Source organism: Echinops telfairi, unplaced genomic scaffold (assembly GCF_000313985.2).
Source record: "Echinops telfairi isolate 266 unplaced genomic scaffold, ASM31398v2 ScPeMD7_655;HRSCAF=1070, whole genome shotgun sequence".
Lineage (NCBI taxonomy): Eukaryota > Metazoa > Chordata > Mammalia > Afrosoricida > Tenrecidae > Echinops > Echinops telfairi.
The window spans coordinates 18,887,386-18,897,085 of NW_022104553.1; the positions used below are offsets into that span (position 1 = coordinate 18,887,386).

A 9,700-nucleotide genomic window follows, 5' to 3' on the forward strand; every position below is an offset into this window, starting at 1 on the left:
TTGTCCTTTTGTGCTTGGCTTACTTCGCTTAGCATTATTTCCTCCAGTTCTTCCCATGCGGCGATATGCTTCATGCGTTCATCGCTGCTTTTTAGTGATGCATAGTACTCTGTTGTATGTATGTACCATAGTTTTTTAATCCATTCGTCTGTCGATGGAAACTTGGATTGCTTCCAACTCCTTGCGATTGTGAACTGTGCCGCAATGAACAGTGGAGTGCAGATGTCTGGCCGTGGTTTGTTTCTTGCCTCTTCTGGATATATGCCCAGTAGGGGGATTGCTGGGTCTTATGGTAATTCAATTGCCATCTGTTTGAGAAATCGCCAGATTGATTTCCATAGTGGCTGTACACATCTACAGGTCCACCAGCAGTGGATGAGTTCCTGTCTCCCCACAGCCCTTCCAACACTTGTTGCTTTCTGATTTTTTGGGCTATATTTGAGGGTGTTAGGTGGTATCTCATAGTTGTTTTGATTTGCATTTCTCTTAAGGCTAATGATCGGGAACATTTTCTCATGTTTATTGGCCACTTGTAACCCCCCATATGATATGCCAAAGCTAAGGTGCTGCAGCTTGCTAACACATGGCCAATGGCTATACACTTAGAGGTCAACTGCTTAAAAGTTATCAGTCATCTACAGCAAGCAGACCCTATAGTCTGTCTCACCCTAAGTGGGGCCCACTCCCTGCTGATAAAAACAGTAGATTGTTCCCCTCAAGGAGAGCCCAAAGACAAGGTCAAGCCAACTCAAGGAGAATCAAGGTTAGGCTGCCATCTTGACTTTAGAGTCCGCCCATATTGTCACCTTTGCCCCTACTGCCTTCCCTTCCTATTCCATGTACACCCTTAGCTCGTCCCCCTCCTAGTGCACATATGCCTATGATACAACCCCTTCCTGTTGATGTAAGTGTATTTAAGCTGTTATTGGAAATATATTCTCTCACTCCGCGCAGACCTGGCTGCTGAGATCATGGCCGTCTTAGAAGCGAGCATTAATTGCATACTTTATCTTGTCTGATGTCTCTTTAATTTTACCCCTCGATTACACAACCACCCCTTACACCCATTCGATTGTGGGGGCTGGTACTCAACACACAACAACTATGCTGAATAGCAGTTGAGCCTTGAACAACATAGGGATTAATGGTGCCCACTTTTCTGGGCAGTCCAAATTCTGCTTATCATTTACAGTGGCCCCTGGAAGGTTTGAGCTGCCTAGGCTTGGGCCCACTTTTACTACTTACAACGGGTTTTCTTTTCCGTGGTAGCCGTGGCAGTGTTATTTTGAGGACTGAGGTGTGAATGACCCAAACCAATGGTATATTCAGTTGCTCATAGGCAGGTGAAAGGTAGACACGGCATGAGGACCGAAGAATTGATGCATTTGGATTGTGGCGCTGAAGAACACTGTTAAAACGACAAAGCGATCTGAAGTATGTCCCTTAGAAACAAGGATGGAGAGTGGGTCTCAGACTCAGGACATGTTAGGAGGGAGCAGTCCCTGGAGGACATCATAGAGGGGCAGTGAAAGATGAGATGAGATGGATTGGCACAGTGGGCTCAAATACCATTGTGAGGGTGTTTGTGGAACCAGGCGGTTCCCTTGGACACTGGGTCGCGATGAGTCATAATCAACTCTGCGGCACCTAATAGCACAGCGGTGAGCACAAGTGTGTTGAGTGTGCTTAAAAATGTTGTGAGATGCTCGTTACCAAGTTCTTAGAGATTGACTGCCCACGTGGAGATGGTGAGCTTCACTCATGGTTTTCCATGGATTTTCCCAACATTGGGCTCATCACCACAGCAATGGGAGGGGGGAACCCCTCCGCACATGAAAGCAGCCCCACGTATAAGCAGGCCCGCAGCCCTGGTGGTGCAGTAGTTTTGCACTGGGCTGTGATCCGCATGGTCAGCAGTTTGAAACCACCAGTAACTACGAGGGAGTTAAGACTGGGCTCCCCACTCCCATAAAGTTGCAGTCTCGGAAACCCACAGGGGCTCGCTGTGAGTTCACACTGACTCGAGGGCAGTGAGTTTGGTTTTTGGTTTGTGCCCGTGGTTTCAAACAAGTACAGAACCTATTCCTCCTCTCTGGAGTGAGAAGGAAGTTAGTTCCCCACTAGAGGTTCGTTACCATTAGAAGCCCGGAGATGTGTGGACGGTTGGCAGGAACCTAGTGTCTCTTGGAAGCAGGAGGAAGTGATGAGACAGGTAAAGCTTGATCCTGATTGTCAAGGTGAAATACAGGCCTTTCGCACCTGTCAAGTGTCACCAAGTCCTAACCTTGGGATTCGCACCCTTTTGGAACTCTGCCATCCTCCACGGTCCCTGCTTCCTCTCAAACCTCGTCTCTCTTACAGGGAAGCCTCTGGTCTCTTGGCCTCACTCCAATCTCTCCCCTTCAACAAGGATGGCTCTGTGACAGGTTCTAGCTTCCGGAATCAAGTTCCAATCCTCAACTTGTTCCCATGGAATGCTTACGTTTGCCACCTGAGCCACAAAGGACAGACTGACACTGGTGGGACCGTCTCTGGCCTTGCATGTTCCCTCCCCACGCTGCCACCGGGCCTGACCTTGTGACGCCTTCGGTCCGTGATGCACGCAGAGGCTGAACAATGCTTGCACACTGAGGCGTGTTCCCTTCAGAGCCTCTGTTCTAGAGGCCTAGGCCAACAGAGAGGTCTTGCTATGCTGTTGGGGCAGAATACCCCACCAGGCCCTGGCTGAGGAGCCAGGCATAATAGGCGGAAGAAAGCACGTTGTGGGAAACAGTCATCACCATTGAGTCATTACATTTGGGGGTGGTGTGTCAGGCCACGATGGCCAGACCACGGCAGTGCTGTGGATGACCTCGTCTGGACCTTCTGGAAACGGGCTGTGTGACGCCCACAATGCCCAGATGGGCGTGAAAGAAAGTGCTAGTGGCAGTCGGCTAAGAGTTAGGCTGCCAACCACAAGGTCAGTGTTTCAATTGTCGGTCCATCTCCTTGAGGGCCTTCTTTGTGGCTGGCCGCCCCTTTACCAAGCGAGGGTCGGAAAAGAGAAAGGCGCCCAACGAGAGGGACTGACACGGTGTCGGCCAACAGTGGGCTGGAACATGGGGATGACGCGGGACCAGGCGGTGTCTCAGCCGTTGTAGGACCGGTCACAGCACTAACCGCAACAGACACAAAGACGATGTCTCAGGCAGTGGCCCGTGACTAAGACCAGAGGACCGGCTATTTCTAGACCTTTATTTGTCTGTGAAAAGGGGGAGGGAGGGAGGGGGAGAATAAAATAAAAACAACGCAATTGACACACAAAAATCACGGAGGGGAGGGAGGTGGAGAAGTTGACAGGAGAGGGTCCTTGGTGCAGCAGCAAGAGCCAGGGACCTGGGAAGCTTGAGTCTCTCCCTGGCTGGGCGGGGCCTTGCCTCCCAGGGTCTCACCTGTCCTGCCTCGTGTTCACCCAGCCCCCCTGGGAGTCGTCCCGGGCTGGGGAGGGGACGAGTCGTGCTGGGGGAAGGGGCCTGGGGTCAGACCATGCACGGGGAGCGGCAGCCAACGGCCCCCGACTGCCTCCCCGAGGGAGGGGCACGGGTAGGCAGACACCCAAGGCCAGTGTGGGCTCTTCATTCAGCTTCAGGCCAGAGACAGAACTGGAGGACGAGACGGGGCGGAGAATCAAGAACAGTCTCCCATTGCTGCTCCCCGCCCCGAGCCCCACCATGTTCCCTAGGGTCTCCACGCCTCACCAGTCAGAGCCTCCTGAGCAAAGTACTTGACGTCCACATCCTGGTCTTGGGTCAGCTTCTCTAGGACGGGCTTGACCTCACTCTGCAGCGTGCTGGAAGGCAAGGGAGGAAGGAGCGGGCATGTCAGCTGGGGCAGCTTGGAAGACAGAAGGCCCTGAGCACCGAGTGGGAGGTGGGTGGAGTCTCAGGACTGACACACAGGACCCTCCTCCGTGTTCACACAGCCGACTGTTGAAGACGGCAAGAGCAGCCCTCCCCCACGTACACAGTTCGGCAGCTTAGAGGAGGAGGAATGGGGAAGTGGGCCGAGAGACAGCCCTGTGATAACTGAGGGATTGGTCAGTTCATGATTCTGGCGGGAGTACCGGCTTACAAAAAAAGAGGGTAAGGGAAGCGTCTCCTAATCAAGGAGCTGGACTAAGAACCTTCTAGAGCAGGGGTCCTCCAACTGCGGCAGACAGGGAAGGAGAGAGCTGGAACGCTGAAGTTGGAGGACAACTGATGCCACTACTAGTCTGTGTGCGCATGCGCGCACGCACACACAACCTCCACCACCAGTCCAACTCATGGTGGTGATCATGAGAGAGCAGACTTGTGCTCCAAGGTTTGTCTACGGCTGTTTTGGGAAGCAGCCAGCCAGGCCTGTCTCTGCAGAGCCTCTGGGTGGACTTGGACCACCCTGTTAGCAGCAAGCACAGGAACCATTTGTGCCACCCTGGAATTTGCTGGGGACCGTTCTAGTGCCCACTCCTAGTACAGAGACCCACTCCCTCTGCCTTCAATCTGTAAGGTGGGCCCGATGAGTGCCTACTCTACCCTGAAGGAGACGGAGGCCTAGGGAAAGGGCACACAGCAGGCAAAGAGCAGCAGTGGGTCTCCAACCCTCGGGGGTTCGGCCCAGCAGCACAAGAGCCTGCTGGTGGCTGGGGCAGGCCCGGGCCTCACCTGTTGTCCAGGATGGGGCCTATCTTCTGTAGGGACTTGGCCACGTTGAAGCGGACATTGGCAACCGGGTCTCCAGCCATTCGCAGGACGGTGGGCAGCATGTGCTTGGTGGTGATATCCTGTCCACAGACCTCAGACAAGACCTAAGGGCCGGAGTGGCAGCAAAGGAGAGATTACCTCGAGTGTAAGTCTCAGTCCTATGCCCCTGGCCAGGCCACCTCAGCGATCACTGGCCCTGCGGGGAAACAGCAGTATGGGGGACTCAAGTCCAGCTGCCCCTCTCCTGGAGGAAGCACATTAGCTCCCTAAACCCTTACCACTGTCCAGCTCTAAGTGCCCAACCTCACAAGCCCCTTAAACTCAGTCTAGAAATGCAGCCCTGGTTCCTGGGAGCTCTCCTTTCCTGTGGGATGGTCTGCAAAGTCTGCCCGGGAAGAGAGGCGCACAACACTTGTTTGTGTTTACTCTGAAATCCCACCCTGCAACGCCTGGTTATGTGCCTGGTTTATCGGTGAGTACAGTTAGAGGAAGGTGACAAAACCAGCCCATGGGAGCGCTTCCTCCTACCAGACTATTCTAAGCACCCGGGTGTGGAGCCAACCTAATTGTCCTACTCTGAGGTGAGAGGGGCTCGGTCACCCTGTAAGCGTGAACGACGTCCATGGGAGAGAACTAAAGCTCAGTTTCGCGAGGTCCCAGCTACCGCCACATGGCAAGAGCTGGAATGGAAAGCTAGTCTGGCGCACGAGCCTGCCCACAGCCAGTCTGTTCCCCACACAGGAGTCTGCAATCACCGCAGCACGGCTCACAGCTCCCTAAGCCCGAGTCTCCCACCACTCGAGTCCCTACCCAGGAAGGGTCCCGAGACCCTGGCTCTAGAAGCTCCCACCTCTGGCACTGGGTTCCTAAGACCCATCTCTGCGCCCCACATGTACGTAGCCAGGTGTCTCTTCCTTGGGGAATAGGGGTGCTCACGTTGATGCAGAAGAGCGTGGTCATGCGGTGCAGGTAGTTTGGGTCCCCAGACATGGCCAAGACCTTGGGGATGATGGTGGCGTGGGCCCATTCCTTCCCAAACTTCTCAACCAGCTTCTTCAGGTTGCTGGTAGCCGCCTCGCGGATGGCGTAGACTGCAGCAGAGGGAGATGGGTAAGCAGGATGGTTTAAGTCCAGGGAGGATGGGCAGGTGTGGATAGGGAGGAAGGATTAGAGTCCCGACTACGGACTGAGCGATGTAGGGGCTGGGCCACCTCAGCCGCAGGCCTCTCTCTGCGAGGGGCCAAGGGGCAGGACTCCACTAGGGGCCTATCTCAGAGGTGGGCCCTGGGCGTCTGACAGGTGTGTGCCTAGCAGGTCGGTGAGAACCGGGTGCAGGCACACCGGGCCCCATCGCTTCACTGGGCTTTGCAGATGGTGCTTTTTATGCACACTGAGGCTTGGGGCGTCCCTGCAAGTTGAGCAAGACCGCTGCCAACCTTGTTCCGACAGTTCCCACTCAATGCCCATCTCTGTCACTCTGGCAATCCTTCATACTTCTTGCGCATGCCTCACAGGTGCAGGGTCGCGTAAGCAGGCCTCTTCTCTGCCCAGGGGAGCACGAGCCTTCGAAGGATGCCCTTGACTGTGTGCTCCCCTCACTCACTGACCTCCGTGGTCTGGAACGGAGCTGGTGCCCTCCCTGGGTCTGCCTGGACTCACTCTGCTCGGTGCCTGAAGCAGGGCACTTCCCACAGCGCCCTGAGGATCAGGCGACAACCCCAGCTACCTCATCAACGTGGGGCTAAGAGATGTCAGTGATATATTCTCAGGGTCCTGGCCTGGAGGGGCCCCAGTGTGTCTATCCAGGACGCCATAGGCAGGGCGCTGGCCCATCCCTGCCCCCCTGCTGCAGGCACTCACCGTGGTCCACCAGCCAGGCCATGCACAAGGAGTTGAGCTTCTCATCGAAGAACTCTACCCCCTGCAGGAGAGGGCAGAGGGAGCCACATCGACACTCAGGGAAACTAGCCACCTAAACAGACTAGGTTCCTTCCACAGGGGCTCTGCCCATCCTGTCAAACCTCACTGTCTGCAGCCCGTCCTTGGACTCCCCATGGTCCTCGAGTGGGCACTGTGCCCCCAAGGCCCTGCCCATGATTAGCTGAACTTGGTGTCTCCCTCCCCAGGCAGTGGCCCCCCCTCCTGCTCCCGCCCCACAAAGCCGGGGTCGCCTGCCTTACCAGCTGTCCCGCCAGCAGGGGCATGTACTCAATGATGGCCAGCCGCACCCGCCACTTGGCGTCCTCGGCCAGCTCGACGATGGCGGGGAGCAGCGACTGGGACAGCTGCCGGATGCCGATGACCTCGTTGACGCAGTCCAGGTTGGAGATGATGTTCAGCCGCACCTCGGGGCACTGTGGGAGAGAGGCGGGCAGGGGCTCTGAGACGGCACAAGATGGCCATGGGGGGGCAGAACAGCAGGAAGGTGAAAGAACTCGACCAACTGGGTCCCCAACCCCAGGCAGACCCGAGGGCCAGGAGGCGTGGACAAGGAGCCACACTCTGTCAGCAAGGCACATGCAGAAAAGCTCGGCGCGTCTTCCGAGCTGAAGCCAAAACCACAGGCCCACAGCCGTCAGGGTGACATCTGTCTCAGAGAGGCCTGGCGGGCAGAGAACTGCTCCTCAGGGCCCCAGGCTACAAGTCTTTACAGAACAGGTTAACTCAGCTCTCTCCCCCAAAGCAGCTGGTGGGTTTGAACTGGCGACTTCCCAGTTAGCAGTCCGACACTTATCCTACTGTGCCACCCAGGATCCAGGATGCCCATGTGACCTGGCACTCGTACTCTTAGGCAGACCCCAACAAACCCCGAGAGCAGGAAGGAGCACACAGACTCGCGGGGCGACAGACGTCCACTGCAGCGCTCGTCCCAACAGCTCAGTGGGAAAGAGCCAGCATGTCCACCAGCAGCCGGCCCATCCACACACATGGTGGACACAGCTCGGCCTTCCGGAGAAACACAGTCCCAAGGCACGGCCCCTCACAGACGGAGCCCAGGCACACGCTCATGAAGCAAGCTGGTCACGAGGTGGCAGGGATTATGCGATCCCACTCAGGTAAAACATCAACAGGCGAACAGAGACGAGGAAAAGGAACCCTGGTGACTGACAGCTCGCCGCCTTCTGTGTTAGGCTGCTAACTGCAAGGTCAGCAGTTTGAAACCGTCATCCGCTCCATGAAAGATGGGGCTTTCTATTCCCATAAAGAGTTAGTCTCAGAAACCCACAGGGCATCGACCCAGTGGCAGTGAGTCTGGTTTTGAACACTGGGCACAAGGAGTTGAGAGTAGGGGCAGGGGCTCTGGCAGTGGTGGGGGTTGTACAACAGGGCAGGTGTCAGTGCTGCCACGTTACCGGCGTTGGGGAGGAGGAACTGGCCAGTGCTTTGTCCTGAATATTTTACCCTAACCGAACAGCCTTAAAGTATCTGGCGTGCCTCTAAAACCAGGCCGGTGGCCCTCCTCATCTGAAGAGGCCGGGCCGAGTCTGCCTGCGCTCTGCAGACACGAGGGGCGCACAGCCAGCATGCGTGTTACGGTGGCGTGGACCGCCAGAAGCGCCCACACACGTCTTGGAAGAAGTGCAGCCAGATGCTCCTTAAAAGGTAGGATGGAGACATCCCCTCACATGTGACACATTCACAGGGGGGGGGGCGTCTGAACAGTGTGCTTTGAAAACTTCATAGTGCAGCAGCTGTGTGTGTATGTGTGTGCAGTGAAGGAAATCAGCAATGTGATTCGACACTTTTGGTTGCTTCCCCTTGCTATCCTACTGTGTGCATGGCCACCCACAGAGAGGGCAGAGATGGGACGTACTGATTGGAGGACTGATTCAGGCCTCTGCAAGCAGAGCTACACAAACAAGCCGCCCACCCACAGGTCCTACCACCTGCCCAGTCGCCACCAAGCCCATACCAGGGAGCCTGAAAACTGGCTCCCCCCCCACCCCCCATAGTCCCTGCTGCCTCCTGAACAACCCAGGAGCCTCCCCCACCGTGTCCACAGCCTGGTCCCAGCTCAACCTCTCCCAGGCTCCCTGAGTGCAGTGAGAGTTAACACAGTCGCAGGACCACAGGTCTCCCCTCGGCCGTGCTGACAGCCCCATTTTGGAGTAGGCTGGTATGCTGCCGAGGCAGGATTAGAATAGACTGCAATTTCAATCAATGCCTTACTAGAGGATAGGGCTCTAGTCCCCGCTCCCATCACCCACCCCACCCCTCACACAGACACATACCCACACCTACACACTGCTTTGTTTAAGGGGAGGGAGTCCCTCTGAAGGTGAAGTCTGTATTCAACACATACATACGCTCTGCCCAAACTCTCTCTTGCCCTGAATCCTGCATCTGGTTGGTCATCCTCTGAGGCCCCTACTCTGTGGCCCGATCCACTGGCTCCGCAGGGTCACTGTGAGCAGGAATGGGCTCGGTGGGGGACTGGGTTTGGCATGAATATCCAGGAAAGGAGGCTCTGTGATGAGACGGCCAACTGCTCGACTGCCAACGAGCTAGTCAGCCCTGGGGACACGCCCGGTCACTGGCTGGGGAGACCTGCTCTGTCAACCCTGCAGGCAGCCCCGACACGGAGTCAGAACAGCTACCCCGTCCAGGAAAGGGCCCTGTCACACAGTCCGAGCTGGACCACCAGCCTACAGGTTGGTGGGACACCCACACGCACCTCAGAAAAAAGGCCCGGGGATCTGCTCCCATAGAGGGCTGCCAGGACACTGCAGCAGTTCTCCCTAAGGCTGTCTGTCGGTCAACCCCAGGGCAGCGGTCATATCGATAGTTGTGCCTGCCGAGGCTACAGGAGGCTCCAGGCCCATCTGGGTGGTTGGCTGAGCCTCCTGCCAGCCCCCCACACCCAGCGCTCGGTGCCCGTCTGGTGCCCTTACCTCATCCTTCAGCTGCGCCAGGAAGAGGGGCAGGAGGTGCTCGATGGTGTTGTCCTTGCCCAGGATGGGCGAGAGGCCCATGATGAC

The 9,700-nt window shown here is 56.4% G+C and overlaps 1 protein-coding gene across 1 annotated transcript in view; it reads right to left on the reverse strand.

Annotated features, from left to right (window-relative positions):
- Positions 1-3,217: 3,217 nt before the first annotated feature.
- Positions 3,218-9,700, reverse strand: part of PPP2R1A (protein phosphatase 2 scaffold subunit Aalpha) — a 17,010-nt gene continuing 10,527 nt past the window's right edge. Inside the window, exons 8-14 of the mRNA XM_004715662.3 lie at positions 9,614-9,700; positions 6,902-7,075; positions 6,582-6,642; positions 5,658-5,812; positions 4,683-4,825; positions 3,738-3,829; positions 3,218-3,641 (exon numbers count right to left, since the gene is read on the reverse strand). Of these exons, the coding sequence (XP_004715719.2) occupies positions 3,625-3,641; positions 3,738-3,829; positions 4,683-4,825; positions 5,658-5,812; positions 6,582-6,642; positions 6,902-7,075; positions 9,614-9,700 (729 nt within the window). The 3' untranslated portion in view covers positions 3,218-3,624. The remainder of the gene's footprint in view (positions 3,642-3,737; positions 3,830-4,682; positions 4,826-5,657; positions 5,813-6,581; positions 6,643-6,901; positions 7,076-9,613) is intronic.